This window comes from Suricata suricatta, chromosome 15, assembly GCF_006229205.1.
Source record: "Suricata suricatta isolate VVHF042 chromosome 15, meerkat_22Aug2017_6uvM2_HiC, whole genome shotgun sequence".
NCBI lineage: Eukaryota > Metazoa > Chordata > Mammalia > Carnivora > Herpestidae > Suricata > Suricata suricatta.
The window spans coordinates 42681380-42700312 of record NC_043714.1 but is presented as its reverse complement, the minus strand read 5'-3'; the positions used below and the strand labels follow the sequence as shown (position 1 = coordinate 42700312).

At 34.3% G+C, this 18933-nt stretch overlaps 1 protein-coding gene and 1 non-coding gene across 10 annotated transcripts in view; one reads left to right on the top strand and one right to left on the bottom strand.

Annotated features, from left to right (window-relative positions):
• The window catches only part of VPS13B (vacuolar protein sorting 13 homolog B), a 740094-nt gene that overhangs the window by 429137 nt on the left and 292024 nt on the right, over positions 1 to 18933 (bottom strand). For 8 of the 9 annotated variants that reach the window (XM_029923832.1, XM_029923833.1, XM_029923834.1 and 5 more), the window contains 2 exons: positions 9623 to 9732; positions 2844 to 2991 (listed from right to left, as the gene is read on the bottom strand). In XM_029923832.1, coding sequence (XP_029779692.1) covers positions 2844 to 2991; positions 9623 to 9732 — 258 coding nt within the window. Of the gene's footprint in view, positions 1 to 2159; positions 2257 to 2843; positions 2992 to 9622; positions 9733 to 18933 lie in introns of those variants that run through there. The other variant, XM_029923840.1, reaches the window with a different exon arrangement.
• Positions 8811 to 8913, top strand: LOC115279547. Its single transcript, XR_003903506.1, has one exon. It is a non-coding gene; the product is annotated as a U6 spliceosomal RNA (small nuclear RNA).

Here is an 18933-nt window from a genome sequence, read left to right as displayed (position 1 = left end):
TTAAGTGAAACTGCAATACAATCTAAGTTTATTTTGGGAGTGTTTGCTGTATAATTGGATTTAATGAAATGTTTAGAGGTGCAGTAGGCATGACTTTGAGTATATAATGAAAGAAAATGCAAAATGCTTATTGATTCATGATGTGGTTTCATCTTAGCTTGGCCAAACCATGCAGTATTTAATACATAGTAGAATATTTACTATTGAAGCTTGAAAAGATGTGAGTTCTTTGTGTGCAACCTTTCATTTATGCATGTGAGAGGGTTTTCTTTTTTTTAATATGTTTACACTGTAGTACTTGTTTTGCTTTTTGGTGGTGTTTGCTTATTTAATACATTCCGTCAGGGACAGAAATTACATGCTGTTTTTTTTTTCCCCTTGGAAGTGTGTCTTGGGTTTTTCCCTTATTATTTTCTTTACTTTTTTTTTTCTCTTCTTTTTTTGGTGGTGGTGGTGGTTATGTTTAAATGAAATTGCTTTTACAACACCAAAGATTTAATCATCCATTTCCTATATATAAGGTAGCTACTTTTTTGCATGAACCTCAAGTATATTGTAGTGTAGAGGTGGCATTTAAGGAAAGGTGTTAAGCAGGCTGTGTTTCAGCTTATGGCAAATAATAAGTTGTATCATATATCTTGAATGTATCATAGATAAACTGCTATATAACGATTGCCACTTCAGATAGCTGTGGAATTAGGGGATTAACTAGTTGTTACTTAATCTTCTAATTTCTATATAAGTCTAATTACATGAAACAGAAGTTGGGGTTTTGATTTTTTACTTTGCTTTTCTGTTTGGAGTGTCATTGTAACTACTGTATTGTAAATGATGGAAAATAACTGCATATGTTAAAAAAATAAATTGTGTTATATTAAAATAAAAAGACCTATTATTTTAAATGTGTACTTATCGTGCTTTGAACTAAAGAAGTAACATATAAACATGTAAGATAAAAATAGCTAGTATTTTTTTAAAAAGTTATCATTTATGGAGCATCCTGCTTTTTCAGTTTTTCATCTCCATTACAGACAGTTTCATCAACAGTTCCAAATTAATTTTCACAGCATTCCCAAAACATAGGGTAAACAGATGTCATTGCTTTTAGGGGGTTCCTAGTTTTCAAAAATAGATTCTCTAAAAGATTATTTAGATTTTTATGATAATATAGTGTCTTCATGTGAGACACACTTTCATTCTGGCTTGGCTGCCCTATGGGCCTGTAGCACTGAAATAGTATTGTTCTAATGTCAACACGTTTCCAACCATCAAACATATGTTCTCCCTGTAGCCAGCTATTTAATGCTGGTTAACTGAGATTGGAAGAGGAAGATGTCTGCTTCCTGCTGAGCAGTCACAAGGCAAAATCAAGCCCAGTGCAATATCACCAAGCTCAGTCAGCCTTCAGGTGCCAAAAATACCATGTAATTGTTGGGAATGAACTTAAGACCAAGAGTAACTTAGGATGAAACTATAAAAATAAAAACTCATTTTAACAAGAATTCAGGCATAAATTAATTCTAACATTTTTTTAAATCCAGTTAAAAAATTAAAATTAGCATTTCATAATGATGTAAATATACTTAACAGTAACTCAACTATACAATTTAAAGGTTAAGATGGTAAGAGAAAAAAAGATGTGTATAAGGCTATGAATTCATTTACTAAATTCATTACAGTTATGATGCAATGTAAATAATGAGTGAAACAGTGGTAACTTCATTTAGAAGTAGATACAAAGGATGATAAAACCTTTTTTAAGTGGAGGATAGGCAGAGAGAGAGAGAGAGAGAGGAAGAGAGAGAATCCCAGAGGCTCCATGCTATCAGCAAAGAGCCCAACACAGGGCTCGATCTCATGAATCATGAGACTTGAGACTGATCTCAAGAATCAGACACTTAACCAACCAAACCACCCAGCCACCCCTCATAAAATATTTTTTAAATTAAAAATCAAACAGGAACAGTGTACTTTAATTAAAAATAGTACAGAAACTTTTGAAACTTAATTATGAGCAAAGAAAATGTTTAGCACACAGCATTCTCTATACAGCACCACCACCAGGGTTTCCAGAGAAGTAAAAATGGTGGGCATTCAGGATGGAAGATAAGCAAATCATAAACAACCCATGATCATAGTTTCCACGTAATTTAATGTAAATCATAAATGCAATGATAAAGTATTTTATTACAAATGGAAATTTAAAATCGTCTTATGGAAGAATATTTAAGCTCTGTATTTGCATAGATGATCTAGCTGAGAAAATGAGAGAGGAGAGAGGGAGAAAATTAAGAAACATTGTGTTTTGCAAGAATTCACTTTAAGAAAGAACATACTATCAGGAGACCATTCTCTATAGGTCTCTAGTGTTTCTGAATATCTTGAAAGTAGAAGCAGTGAGTGCCTTTGTTCCCAATTGTGCTTTCAAGGATATGTGCACAGCATACAACCTTTTGAGCAAAGGGCAAGTCTGCTTACAGCCTTGGAAGGTACAAATAGTGTGTCTCCCTCTACAGAAAATGGCAGGCATGTTTTCTCCCCATTATAAAAAGTTCGGGTTCCCTCAACTGGGGGGTTTCACTTCTGTAACAAATCCATTGTGTTTAGGTGTCATCTGACTTACTTGGGGCCACCCTGTGGGAATTAGGTCTAACGCAGGGACACAAGAAAATGTTAATGCTCTAGTTACTGCTAATGCTGTTACAATAATAAAATCTTTTCTCTCCATTCTAGGAGTCTCATGTCTTTGGCTAGCATTCATGAACTTGTGGCCCAGATAATTTGGTATCTTATTAGCTTAGAGACAGGGTAAAACCACAGACTTTAAAATTTTTGAAACATACCTGTTATTGTTTTTGTTTTCACAGGGCTGCTGGCATATTCAGATGCCTGGTATGACTGTTGCTTTGCCAGGGGTGCACTTCCAACAGACACCTCATCCTCTTTCCTTCTGCTAATTGGCATAACAAGAGGAACAGCCACCACAGGTTGCTGCACAGAGGCAAAAATCAAAACAAAACACACACTGATTTACTATTTCTTAAGCAGTGAAGGTTAAACATGGCAACATCGAGGAAAGTCCTTCATAAATGGTGTTGAAACTTTGTTATTCTAAATCAATCAATGTGTCCCTCCCTCAGTTCTTCCCTCTCTCTTTGTATCTGTCTCACGTATACGTACAAATTCACAAAGGGACACTTATTTTCAAAGTGAAATTACAATTCTGTGTGAAAAAATAAGATACTTTGGAAATAAATGGAATTTAAAATAAATTTTGGTAAAAGGCATAAAGATAATAAGGCAAAGACAAATCAAAACTATAATGAACTTTGAGAATTATAATTATTAGAAAATAAAAAGTTACCCTTATAGTTTTAGGGCCATCTATAAAGTGATTAAGTATATGTTACAGTTCAACTGAATAAAGAATTGCTGAAAATAACTACATTTTGTCTAACAAAGTGATATTCCACAGCATATTTAGAAAACATAGAAAAGTATCTATAGCTAGAGAAAGCTGGAAAACATTATGATCCTATATTGAGTGCATGAGTGCTGAATTGGACAATAAAGCAGCTGTTTCATCTTTATTCAGTGAAATAAAGTCTGATGTTACTGCTCATGACGCCCAATATGATTTTGTCAGATTTCTGGCAAAAATGGAAAAAAAAGGTATTTTTTAAGTTTGCTGCAGGATCAAAGATCAATGTTGAACTGGGTGGAAAACAATCATCAAATGTTGGGTTTCAGCCACAAATTGAGGAGGAAATTGCAGCTTGGGAGACAACAGATGATGACTGTAATACAGCTGCGTCGGCCAGTAACTCGGAGGGCTGGCCAGGCTGCAGCAACAGCCCAACAGCCACACCGTCAAAACATCCAACTTTAAGTCTCACCCAACTATACCGCTTATTTAATATTACTTCAAATGTGAGTAAACATTCTAATCAGAACATGGGTACAGAGTCTAACTATGTAATATAATCGATCAAGTTATGAAATAGAGGGAAAAGGCAAATTATTTTTTAAAGCAACTTATTGTCAAATTGGTTTCCATACAACACCCAGTGCTCAAAGCAAATTATTTTAAAGGTTGCCACTTAAGCTGAGTAGAAGGACAAGAAAGCTGAAAATGAGAAAATGGAAAGATTAAATATATTGTAGGAAACATTACTGTACATTGTATTTAGTACATTGTATTATATTTAGTAAAACTGATAATATTTATACAAATCTAAATAGGAAATACTATCTTAAGACCAAGGTGAGAATAGTTCAACATACTGTTAAGTTTTGATGCATTTAAAATGACTCAACTATAAAATATGGGAGTGGGGCTCCTTTTACTTTGTAGTATTTTGTGATTCCATAACCCCTTGAACCTTCTTGGCCATCATTTATAAACCTAGAATATGACTGAGTATTCCAAAAAATTGCAACCATGTTCAGACTCAAATTAACATATTACAGAAAAGTTATGTTATGCATAGTGTGATATTTATTTCAAGCTAAAATGGCTGAAAGATGAGATTCATGAAAGCCATAATATTGGTAATATCCAACAACAAACAAACAAAAAAATCAACCTTTTGGGTGTCTTAAACTGGGTCATTTTCACATAGGCAAAGAGACATTAACAGCTCTATGAAAAATCCTTCCTAACAAGACAGCAAGATTCTGATATGTCCTCTTTGGGACTGTATTCCAAATATCTACAATGATATCCAAAAAGGCCCTCCATAAGGATTATCTGAATGATTGCTAATGTAGGCACTATACATCAGGCAAGAAGAGATACTGGAGTATACAGTATTTTGATATTTCAAATATTTCAAAATATCAAAATAATTATTTATTTTTAGAAAACTCCCATTGTTCTATGAATATTCTTCTACCTTCTCGTACTGGATATTTTCTCAAGTATTAGTTGTATCTTAGCCACAGATCTATCCTACCCTTGCAGCGTCAATATTCCATGATCCCAAAATACCTAAAATCTGCTGGTTTTCCTATAAAATTCTCCCTATTAATTTAATAAATGTAAAACACCCAAGGATGTTATAAAGAATAAAATGACATACACATTCCCATTATATACAATAATTACTAGCTATTAACATTTTTATCATATTTCCTTTATTTCTTTTTAGAGACCACAAAACATTGCAGATAAAGCTAAAATCCCCCCTTTACTGCGAACCAACTGCCCATTCCTTCCAGAATCAACCATTATTATGATCATGATATAAACCTTGAAACATATTTACACACATGCATAGATACAATTTATTTATTTATTTGGGTAGTTTTGGAGAAATATACATTTATGCTCTCATATTGTATATTTCCTTTGAAAATTGGTTTTTGCATTAAATACAATTTTGAGACATACAAAGACCCTATTGTATAATTTTTAATAATAAATTGTCATATCATGTGAATATGTTATGTCTTCTTTATCTACTTCAGAGACAGTCATTCAGGTTGTCTCCAGTCTTTTACTACTGCAATGAATACTGCAAGAACAGACTTATACACAGCTCTTCAGGATCCTAGGGTCCTTTGTTAAGAGCACAGTTTTATCAAAAAGTGCAGTGTGGGGGTTATAAGCCATGTTCATTTTCAATTTTACTGGATACTGCCAAATTTACCAATTTTACTCACAACACTATGCTATGAGTTTATCCATTTCTCTATTTTCATCACTACATTTTTTTTCACCCAACAGAGTTTTAAAAGTGAAGATGAGTAGTCATCAGTGGGTAATTCTTAAGCCTGGTGATAAGGTACAGGGGTCAATTATACTATTCTTTCAATTTCCTATGTTAAAAAATGTGAGACTAAAATAGTAGATTAACGATACCTTAAAAACTATCTTTTTGAGAGATGCATGATACACTGTAGTAAAATAGTAATACCATGGGATGCTGGTGAAACTGTAAACTGTTAATTCTGAAAGCTATGAGGCAATATAAAAAAGGTTTCAAAATATGCTGAAATATCTGCCTTTACCCACTAATTACTTTCCAAAAATATAAGTGAATACTTAAAGAAAAACTCAAAGATTTAGCTATAAAGATATTTATCCCAATATTATTTGTAATTCTGAATGAGTGGGATTATGAGTTTTTATTAGTTTTTCTTTTAAATAAAACTATTATTTTTGAACTTTCAAAAAAATAGTTTTAAATATATATTTACATTTAATTTCAAATTGTTTTAAAACAATAGAATAAAAATAAAACTATATTAAAATCTTAAGGTGCTTATATCTGGAGTGCCCGGGTGGCTCAGACTGTTAAGCATCTGACTTTGGCTCAGGTCATGATCTGAGAGGGTTTGTGAGTTTGAGCCCTGCATCAGGCTCTATGCTGACAGCTCAGAGCCTGGAGCCTGCTTCAGATTCTGCGTCTCTGCCTCTTTCCACCTTTCTCCTGCTGACATTCTGTGTGTGTGTGTCTCTCTCTCAAAAATAAACGTAAAAAAAAGAATTAAAAAAATAAAAGTGCTTGGTATCAATCAACTGAATTTTTAATCTACTTCAGCTGCGAGAATATTACCTGACCTTCAGGTACAGCTCTAGTGAACTGAACCTAATTATCATATATATATAAAAAAAACCATGAAGAATTTATAATGGGATATTATTCAGCCATAAAAATGGAAGGAAGAAAGTCTTGTCATTTGTGACATCATGGATGGACCTAATAAGGCAATTAGGCTAAGTGAAAAAAAAAAGACAACTCATGGGGGCAGTGGGGATGATTGAGTGACAGCGATCAAACGGTACAAACTTCCACTTATGAAAAAGTAGGCCATGAGATGTAATGCACTACAATGTGACTGCAGTTAATAGTACCATATTATATATTTTAAAGTTGCTAGAAGAGTAGATCTTGAAAGTTCTCATAACAAAAAAAATTTTGAAACTGTGTGTAGTGATGGACGATATCCAAATGTACTGTCGTGATAATGATTTGATAATATGTATATACTGTGAAATTATGTTGTACACCTGAAAACTAATATGTCAATTGTACACCTGAAAACTAATATGTCGACTATATCACAATAAAAAGAACTTACAATTAAAATACTTCTCAAATGCTCTCTGACATTAGTTTCATTGACTATTGAGGTGAATTTCTATGTAATTGCTGCTAAAGCAGATACATTAGAGAGAGTAGCTTAGATAGTCCTATTTTCCCTCAGAGTGCCTAGATGCTTGTTCTGAGTGTCTGATATGTGAAAACTGTGTAGTAATTTTTATTACTTCTGTATTCCCTCTTCCTCTTTAGTTTATTTCATTCTGTTATACAGTAAACTTTTTAAAATTCAAAACTCTTTTAAATTTTTATTAATTTATTTATTTTTGAGAGAGAGAAAAAAAAATAAATGAATGAGCTGAGGAGGGGCAGAGAGAATCCTGTGTTGTCAGCACAGAGCCTGATGTAAAGCTCAATCTCATGAACTGTGAGATCATAATCTGAGACGAAATCAAGAGTCAGACGCTTAACCGACTGAGCCAACCAGATGCCTCTTTGTATCAGTTTCCTACAGCTCCTCTTTACCCTTCAGGATAAAGTCTCCAACACTTGGCATTACAAAAAAATCTTTTATGAACTGACTTCCAATTCTTACCAGTCTCTTTTACTTGGCTCTACTCTGAAAACACTAAAGGTCCCAGTTTCCTATCAAGTTAATGCTTTCTCCTCCTCTGGTTACATAGTTCAGTGTAGAGCAAACTTCCCTGTCTAGCTAATTCCTGTGATGCTCAGGTCAACTGTCAATCTCTCCTTTGAACAACCTCACCTGCCGGTCAGACTGCATGTCTTTTCCCCTCCGTCCCCTGCAACCACATAATCCTATACAGCTCCCACATATCAATTTCTAAAAATGGCATTACTACATTTCTTTGTATTCTCAAATATAGTAAATTCCTCTAGAGGGAGGGATATACTAAAAAAAAAAAAAGATTTTATTTCTGTAGCCCCAAAATCTAGCATAGTGCCTCATATTCTGTAACTATTTGATAAAAAGAAGAATGAAACTGGGGAATGGAAGCCATAAGTTTCTAATGAAATTAAGACAGGATGAAGAAAATCCCTTAATTATTTTTATTAGTTTATTTATTTTTTGAGAAAGAGAGAGTGCATGTACGAGCAGAGGAGGGACAGAGAAAGAGGGAGAGAAGGAATCCTAATAAGCAAACTCCAGGCTATCAGTGCAGAGCCTGATGTGGGGCTCAAACTCACGAACCATGAGATAGTAACCGGAGACGAAATCAAGAGTTGGATGCTTAACCCAATAAGCCACCCAACTACCTACTCCAAGGAAACCCTTTTCAAATATGCTCCCTGGGGGGCACCTGGGTGGCTCAGTCGGCTAAGCATCCGTCTTCATGATCACACGTTTCATGGGTTGGAGCCCTGCATCGGTTCTGTGCTGACAGCTCAGAGCCTGGAGCCTGTTTCAGATTCTGTGTCTCCCTCTTTCTGACCCTCCCCCACTTTTGCTCTCTCTCTGTCTCATAAAAAAACCTGCATCAGGCTCTGTGCTGACAGCTCAGAGCTAGCTTGGGATTCATATTCTCTCTCTCTCTCTCTCTCTCTCTCTCTCTCTCTCTCTCTCTCTCTGCTCCTCCCCTGCTTGCTCTTGCTCTCTCCCTCAAAAATAAAGAAACATTTAAAAAAAAGATGCTCCTTAAGCCAGGGATTGTACTATTCGTGGTAATTTTTTATTGTACTGTATAATTATACGATTGTGTATTTTTCCATCAACTAGCTTTAAGTTCAGAAATGCGGTGCAGTGTTCACTTTGGCGCACATATACTAAAAGTGGAACAATACAGAGAAGACCGAATGGCCCCTGCACAAGGATAACAGGCAAATTCACGAAGTGTTCAAAGATAAAACTACAGTTAAGTCTAATGGAAAACTGCAATGCGATATAGCATAAATTTGGCCTTAAAAAATATTTAGTTCTGCCATTTACTATGTGTGACAATAGGTAAATAAATCTCAATAAGCATCAATTTTGTCATCTTTAAAATGGGAATAAAATCCATCTGTTAAAAGTACATTTAAGTATCATGACACACAGAGTACATTTAAGCATTTCAGAAAATACAATTAACTATTTATACTCTGTCATTTATACCCTTTTAAATAAGCACATATCCCAACTCTTTTGCACCAACCATCCCAATCCAAGGGTTGGACACCCAATGAATGCTTGTTGAATAAACATAAAGATGTAGAAGAAATACAGTGATAATGAAAATGAAACCTAACATTTACTACTGAGTTCATATGTATCAGACACTCGGAACAAACATGAGAGAAAACAGGGCAGTAAAATAGGACTAAATGAACGACTCTCGAATGTATCTCTCCATACCCAATTGCACAGAAAGCCACCTCAATAACCAAGAAAACTCCACAATGAGCTGTAGTTTCCAGTCTAGAAGTGAAGGAAGAGAACTACTTCAAAGGGGGAGAGTGGAGGACAGAGGAATTCTGGTACCTCCATAAAAAAATCAGTAGAGACAATTTAGACCTGTAACAAATGACTGAGAAAATTATTTATTCAGTAAGAGAATAAAAATATAAAAGTTTCTCACCTGCTGCATATGTCTACTGGTTCGTTTCTGAGGCTGATGAATGAGCCAGGTATATAAGACTGGGTCAATGTTAACTGCTAGTCCTTGCATACTACAAAGAAGTACAGCACCTAAAAAAATCAAGATTTGAAAATTGTTTTAATTCCTCATAAAAATAATAAGATTTATATCACTTCACACCAAGTAGGAGAGCTAACAAAATTAACAGGTGCATACAAAGATGTGGAGGAATTCAAGACTGCATATACTGCTGGTTGGAACATAAAATGGTGCAAATACATTCAAAATCACTTTGGCATTTCCTCAAGAAGCAAAATATACAGGTACAATGTGACCTAACAATTTTATTCCTATGTATGTAGAAAGAGAACTAAAATCTTATGTCCACTCTAAAACTTGTACCCAACTTTCCAAAACAGTATGCATAATAGACAAAAAGTGGGAACGACACAAATGTCCATGAATTGCTGAATGGACAAACTGTCATATAGCCATATAATGGAAAATTATTTGTGCACAACAAGGAATAACGTACTGATTCATGCTCCACTTCCTTGAAAACATGCTAAGTGAAAGAAGCCAGTCGCAGAAAACCACATACTGTATGATTCCACTTATATGAAATGGCTAAAACAGGCAAAACCATAGAGAAAAAAGGTAATTAGTAGATGCCAGTGCCTTGGGGGAGGAAAGAATGGAAAATAACTGCTAATAGATATGTGGTTCTTTGGGGAGAGATTAAAATGTTCCAGAATTAGAAAATGGTGATTGTTGCAAAACCTTTCAAACATACTAAAAACCACTAAATTATGTAGTTTAAAATAGTGATTGTTATGGAATATGAATTGTATTCATTAAAAGTGAATCTGTCTTTAATAAGAAAAAAGTTTTATCTTTTAGGTAAAGAGCAATTTCTATATTGGTCATGAGAACAGAATATTATCTCCCTTTCTGTTTATACTACAAACTTAATTCATGACGTGAAAGGAAGGATTATTATAACCACTCAATAAATCACTGCAAATTACAGCGTTAAACATTCAGAAGCCAGAGAGAGATCTGCCTAGATGAAACACAGGCTAACATTCTGCCATAAAACACAAAGCTGAAGTGTAACAAGTTTCAATTCCATCCTAGTCAAGTATTTTACCAAAATACCAAAGTATTTTAGTCCCTCTTTGATAAAAAAAAAAAAAAAAAAAAAAAAACCAAAAAAAAAACCTCACACAGGATTTAACTAAAGCATAATATCCCATCCTTAATTTATGTGCTGGTTATGTGGATCCATAAATACGTTTTTCATTTATTATTGTGAAATATTATTAGCTCTACTGAGATATATGGAATATCAGGTAAGGGGTATTTGTCACTTTTGCTCACAACTACACTCCAGTATCTAGAAAAGTAACTGCCCCATGGTATGGGTAAAGAGTCATAATACATTATACATGACAAGTCAGGTGCAACTTGTTCTATAATTTTGCAGATTATGTAAACAACACAGTAACTATTATTACCAAGTCCTATGAAAAGTGAACCACACAGACAGAGAGATAGAATGAGAGAGAAGAGCAAGCAATAGAAGTGTCTCCCCTTTTTAAACATTTAAACAGCGGTGTCTGAGTGCCTCCGTCGGTTGAGCATCCGACTGCAGCTTAGGCCATGATGTCACAGTGTGTGGGTTTGAGTCCTGCAATGGGCTCTGTGCTGACAGCTCAGAGCCTGGAGCTGCTTTGGATTCTGTGTCTTCCCCTCCTCTACCCCTCCCCTGTTCAAGCTCCGTCTCTCTCAAGAAATAAATGTTAAAAAAATTAAAACGCAAATGTTAAAAAAATTAAAAAAATAAAACGTTTACAGAGAATTTTCCAACAAGCAAAAATGGTCAGGTGTCCTCCTATTGCACCTTCCAGGGCTCCTTCTCCCAGGAACCCAGAATCAGTGTAGATTCCAAAGCAGCCTTCTGAGACCACAGCAATTCCACCCACTTCCGTATATGAACGCATGTGCCACCGAGCAATGATTCACTCACACACACATCAGGAAGGAATGATCAGGAGAAACTAAATACAGGATGGTTGCAAATGGGGAGTCATAAATAGAAAATATAATTTAATATGTGTATTTCTCCTGTAATAGAATGTCTAAAAATTGTTTATTAAAATCTTTTAAAGGAATTAACTGTATACATTTAAATGGAGAGTTTTAAAATTTTTAATTCAACAATTTAAGAATATCTCATCCAATCTTAAAAGTTAAAAGACCTTTCTAAATTCCAAATAAAGAAATGAAATTACAGTTAAATTTCAATTACTATGGACTATTTCCTATCACATAAGCTTACTATAATTTGTTTTATAATTAAAATCACATAAATATTAAAGACACCACAAATAATATATGCTTAACAATAAAGAAATGTGTTAACACACACGCACACACATACAAAAGCAATTGCGACAATAAAGAAGAATATGGGATCCAGGAGACAAAAGAATCCAACACATGGATCAAGAAAAAAGGAGAAAAGTGACAGGAATGCCCAAAACGACAACAGTGAAGCAGTGACAGGTACATGGAAAATGTAGTAATAAAACATAATATTAAATACAGGAAAAACAAATGCTATAAAAGAAATAATAACTAATCATAATATATAACATAATTGTACCATGAATTATATAGACAGAAGTATGTAAATTCTAAAAAAAAAGATGTATTAATCAAATAGGATATAACCATATTGAGAGTATGATATGAAAAGAGAGTTGAAAGCCAAATATAATTTTCCAGTGTAAGGCATTAATAAATTATGCTCTTAAGTAAATAAACAAGAGCGAGGAAAGTTATGTTATTTAAAAAATATGGAAACACCAAAATAATTATTGAAAAGATTGGGGATGTGTTATCTCCTGAAAAAAAAAAAACATTAAAAAAAAGTACAGTTGCCATGAGGAAGGATATAACTGGGATTCTCAAATGGGGGTTAAGAGAAAAGAGAGGTAGATGAGCCTTAGATTTTCTTGTTGAGGAATGTTCCTCTAGCCTTTAGCAAAAAACAGAATAAAATATTCTGTTTGAAAAGTCTCCAATTGACTGTCATATAACTGCCACAAATTATGATCTGGGAATGGTTCCCTCTGTGAGACAGTCAGAAAAATCAATTAACAAATTTAGACTATTAAGCACTAGAGATACTAGAATATAGAAACAAAAGCATGTATAAAATGTTTAAAATGTAAAAGTATGGTATCATACAGAGTATCAAAGAATGAGAAAGTATCAGGAAAGAACATATTTAAAGAAAAGATGGAAATTATAAGGTGACATATTTAATTGTTGATGTAAAAAAAACCCACTGGGCAGGTTCAACAGCTATTTAGACATAGTTGAAGAGAAAAATAGTGAAGTGGAAGAAGCACATGAAATTATTAGAATGCATCTGAAAGAGACAAATGAAAGATTATTAAAATGAGGTGAAGAGATATGAGGACTGATTAAGACTAAACGTATGTCTAATCAGATTCCAGATGGAGATACTGAAAAATGCTAAGAGGCAATATTGTTAAAAAGATAATGGCTGAGAATTTTACATAATTGTTGAAAGTTAAGCCTCAAACCTAAGAAGCTCAAGAAACGAAAATGTATAATTAAAACAGAATAATTTAAAACTACAATGAGAGATCAGCTCACACTTGTCAGAATGACTAAAATCAACAACACCAGAAATAACAGGTGTTGGCAAGGATGTAGAGAAAGAGGAACACTTGCACTATTGGTGGTAATGTAAACTGCTGCTGCCACTCTGGAAAACAGTATGGAAGTTCCTCAGAAAGTTCAAAATAGAAGTACCCTGGGTGCTTGGGTGGCTCAGTTGGTTAACTGACTTCAGCTCAAGTCATCTTGCAGTCACTGAGCTCCAGCCCCACATCAGGCTCTCTGTTGACAGCTCGAAGCCTGGAGCCTGCTTCAGATTCTGTTATCCTCTCTCTCTCTCTCTGCCTCTCCCCTGCTCACTTGTTCTCTCTCTCTCTCTCTGTCTCAAAATTAAATGAACATTAAAAAAAATTTTTAAACTAGAAGTACCTATAAACCAGCAATTCACTAGGTATTTACCCTAAGAATACAAAAATACTAATTTGAAGGGATATATGCACCTTGATGTTTATCCACAATAGCCAAAATATGGAAACAGCCCAAGTGTCCACGGACCAATAAATGGATAAAGAAGATTTGGTATATACATATATAATGCAATATTACTCAGCCATAAAAGGAATGAAATCTTGCAATTTGCCACAATGCAGATGGAGCTAGAGAGCATTATGCTAAGGGAAACACATCAGAGAAAGACAAATACCATATGATTTCATTCACATGAGGAATTCAAGAAGCAAAACAAACAAGCATATGGGAGAGAGAGAGAGAGAGAGAAAGGGAGAGAGAGAGAAAGGGAGGGAGGGGAAGAGAGAGAGGGAGAGAGACAAGGAAAGGGAGGGAGGGAGAGGGAGGGAAAGGGGATGGAGGGAGAGAGAGAGAAACCAAGAAACAGACTCCTAACTATAGACAACAAACTGATGGTTACGAGAGGTGGGTGGGGGATGGGTGAAATAGGTAATTGGGATTAAGGAGTGCACTTGTTGTCAAGAGCACCAGGTGTTCTATGGAAGTGCTGAAACACTAAATTGTACACCTGAAACTAATATTACACTGTATGTTAACTGGAAATTAAATAAAAACTAAAAAAAAAACAGATTTATTAAGCAAATTAGAAAGAAGGAACAAACACTGAAGGGAAAAGATTAAAATAATATTTCAAGCAACAAGAATGATCACTTGGGAAATAAAAACACAAATAAACTGGTGCTCCTGGGAGGCTCAGTTGGTTAAGTATACGGTTTTAGCTCAGGTCATCATCCCAGGGTTTGTGAGTTTTATCCCCACATGGGGCTCTGTGCTGACAGCTGAGAGCCTGGAGGCTGCTTTCGATTCATCTCCCTCTCTGGACCCCTCCTGGCTTGCTGGCATGCGCACCTGCTCGTGCTCTCTCACTCTCGCTCTCTCGCTCTCTCTTGCTCTCTCCTTCAAAAATAAATACACATTTAAAATAATTTTTTAACACAAATACATTGATAATCAACTTCTTAGCACAAAATCAATGGTATTCATTATATGATTTTACTTCAAAATACATATATAGTAACATTCTTTTGTATGTAGAAAGTATTATTTATAAAAAGGAAGAAAAAAAGCTTTAATTACATTTTGAAAGAAATATATCAGGATAATTTTTCTCTGCCTAATATTATGCATCTGAAGTATAAGGCACAAACCTTTTTTTTTTTATTATGAAAAGTACACCCAAAAGCCCTATTTAAACCAAGCAGTTTATAAATTTAATACTATACAAACTAAAAAAGGTAAAAGTAAATTTAGAAATTACAGACATTCTCCATATTGGTAAAATTATTTAAAAATCTTGTCAGATGTGTCAAAAAGTAAATGTGTTGAGTAGATTTTTTTAAAACTTTATAACGAAGATAGTAGCATTCCTTTTAATCAAGATTTTAGAGAGAGGAGGAGGAAAACAAATCCACCAAATAAATGTTTTCATGTGAAAACTAATCCTGATAGTTTTATTTTATTATAATGAAGTTAAAAAATACTTCAACTAATATTCATAAAAGTCATGTGATCACATTATATCTGAGATGACTAAATAGCATATAAACTGGAACTGTGGGAATGTTAAATAGGCGATAAAAGAGAATAATCTATTAATTTAACATCAATTTAGTTGAAATTATAGAGATAAAGTTCTTTTAAATTTAAAGGGGTATTTTCATATTAAACTCAATTTACAAGACAGAGCCCTTTAAAGTTAAAACTCAAGTTCTGACATATAAGTGCACAGACAACTCGTCTGATACTGAGTTTACTTAAAACAGATCCCCCATAAATCACTAAAATTTGGCAATATATTACTCTGTTTAATTTTAGCCTGGAAGACAACTAATGAAAAAAGTGTGCTTTATTTCTATGCTTGCTGCCAAAATGGGTCACTTATCCACATTCCATTCCGGCTTCACAAATTAGCTAAACCAAGGCTCCACCATCATTTTCAACATCCTAAGCTGCAGAACGAGAATGAAAATAAGAGTGAGAAACTAAAGGTGCACAGCATTTAAATACTCATGCTTCTTGTTACATACAGAAACTATGTCAACCAATGAGATGATCCTGTAAAATATCAAGTTATAAAAGGTGACCAGTATCCTGCATTTTATCTTAAACCAATGAATGAGAAAGAAGACATAGACATATTCTTCTTCATCTAAATTTCAGTGGCTAAAACTCACTATTTTTCTATCATGCAGCTATGGTAAAGTAAGGACTTTTTAAATTTGTGTAGCTCTTAAGGAATTATTTGCTACTCTTATTTTTAAGAATGATTTCAAGAATTTTGGCCTGTTAAGTAAGCAAACAAGAAAGAATCAAAAATACGGATGGAGATTAAAGGCAAGATAATCAGAGAGTAAGAAATGACAGAGCAGGGATGAGCTGCCAACTAGTGGCAACTTTATCCAAGGTAATTGTCAAGTTTAGTATAACTGAATCCTAAAACTTTTAGGTATGTGCATATGGTAGTTCATGTTACTTAATTAACAATTACCACGCCTTCCCACAGGATTTGGAAAACCCCAAGAGAACTCTATCCTATCGTAATAGTAATAAGCCATGTAACCAACCTATCAAAGTTTTTCAACCTTCATCAGACAGCAGAATTTGCAAAGAAACCTAACGAACAAAAATCATAAAAGTGAAAGGCCCTTCATAGGCAGAGGAAGGAATGAAAAGTGGGTTTCATTCTTGGCATAGCAGTAGGAAGAAAAACAAGTTGTTAAGAAAAAAACAAAACCACTTTTAACAAATGTTTAAAGACAAGTATGGGGACTGGCTTGACAATATAGAGTCCCTGAGAATACTAGACACAAGAGAAGGGTACCCATCTGGCTTTTCTTTTCAACACACCTCCACCATATACTCCGGACAACAGCAGGGCACTGGCCTGGAGAAATGAGGAAGACGCCTCTAACATCAGGCACATGGAGCCTGATGACTTCTGAGCAGGAGGGGGACTGACAGAAATTCCACAGTCATTCTGAACTTTCCAGTGAACACCAACCAGGGCTATCTGTGACTGGAAGAAGTAAAGAGGGAGTAAGATAGATCCCTTGACACAGACAAGTGAACAAGGCATGTTAGGTCTGAGCACAGGCAAGGAGAACTAGGAGAAAAATCACAAACAATACAGAAATAAAGATTCCAATCCTGCTCTCAAGAACTGTGAAGCCTATGGTGAATTTAATACAAATAAATCAAGAACAGAACCAGCCCAACTGCAGAAGAGAAAGCAAAGAACATACAGCGTAAAGAATATAGTTCGTATTATCTTAGTAATGTTATATGGTAACAGAAGGTAACTACACTAAATAAGCATTGCATAATGTATACAAATATTAAATCACTATGTTGTGCACCTGTACCTAATATAACAAGGTATGTCAACTAGACTTCAGAAATAAAAGTAAAAGAAGGGTTAAAAGAAGAAAGCCAAAACTAAATTGAATTCAACTACACCACTTACATGACAAAAAAAAAAAAAAAAAGAGGCATGTCCATTTATGGGTATAAAGATTTTTCTATCATATGTACTATTATTATTCTTTTTACACACAATATTTAACATTCATTAAAAATTGTGAAACACAGCAAAAGAAAAAGAAATAATTCATTGTCAAAAAAGAAAATAGTCTCTAACGCAAGTTCAAAAGGTGCCATAAATATTGGAATTATCAAGGACTTTAAAACAACTCTGATAAACATGTAAAGGATAATAGTGGAAAAGGTAGAGAGTGTACAGGAACTAGGAAAAGGAGGTGAAAAATTTGTTGAAAAAATTTTTTCAAAACTGATAAACAGTATCAACTTACAGATTAAAAAAAAACTAAGCAAACCCCAAAAAGAATAATTAAAAAGAAAAACAAATTTAGATGCATCACAAACTGCAGCAAACCAAACAGAGAAAAACATTTTTAATCACTTAGAAAAAAACCCCACAATATACATAAGGGAATCATGATACAGATAATTCCTCAAAAGTAATGGCGATGCAGTAACAATAGAATGGCATCTTTAAAGCGTTGAAACAAGAAAAGACAACCTAGATTGATAGATCTGCTGACAATACGCTTTAAAAACTGTGTCAGCAAAACAAAACAACAAAAACACTTTGCCTCCCAGAGACTTAAGCTACTGGAAAATAAGAGAAGTGCTTTAGAGTGAAAGGAAATTGTACAAAATGGAAATTCAATTTGAGAAAGACTAAATACATTGGTAAACAAAGAGGATCGCTTATATGTATGCTGAAATCTCTTTTAAAACACTCATTTAAAGTAGGAGTAACAACAATGCAATGTGGGGTTCAAATTACACAAAGAACTAAAATATATGCCCACAGAGTAGAAAGAACAGGATGGTGGTAACTGGAAGTGAAATAGTGTAACATTTGTCTTATTTTTCAGTTTACTGTAGATTCTGTTACTGTTCTCTAATTACTGGTAAGTCCAATCATATCATATAAAAATACTTATTAAGCCCTTGTTTATGTACATATGTACTTTCTTTCCATCTATCCAAATTTTGTGCACCCTTTGATTCAAATTAGCTTCCAGCATTCAGACCTCCTACCACCACTGATCTTTCCATTCTCTAGCCAAGTAGAACACTGAAAATACAGAGCTCATTTCAGCACTGACTCAATTCAGCTTTCTCAGTAAATAAGAATGACATCATTTGAAAATAAGGATGGCAGAGGAGGTTATGAGTGCTTTAGGAAACTGCCTAATGTGTGAAATAATAACACATTTTATTCCTTTATAACATTAAGGAGCCATTGTGTCCCTTGCTCACAAACTGCTTCTGGTTTTATGTTTTTCTTCAGTCCAATTCAGGCACAGAGAAGGTAGAAGAATTGGATTTCATCAAGACTGTGTGTGTGTGTTTATTTTTCCTACTGTTGTTTTCCATTCTCTCCAAATCAAATGTTAATTAATTTTATCACACATTAAGTTAATAATTGGTCTCCTATCTGATTCATGTATCTTATTTCTCAATTGGCAAAGAATGCACAAATGAAATTTAATTTTTTTTCTATTTTTTTTTCAATATTTTATTGTCAAGTTGTTTTCCATACAACACCCAGTGCTCTTCCCCACAAGTGCCCTGCACCATCACCACCACCCCTTTTCCCC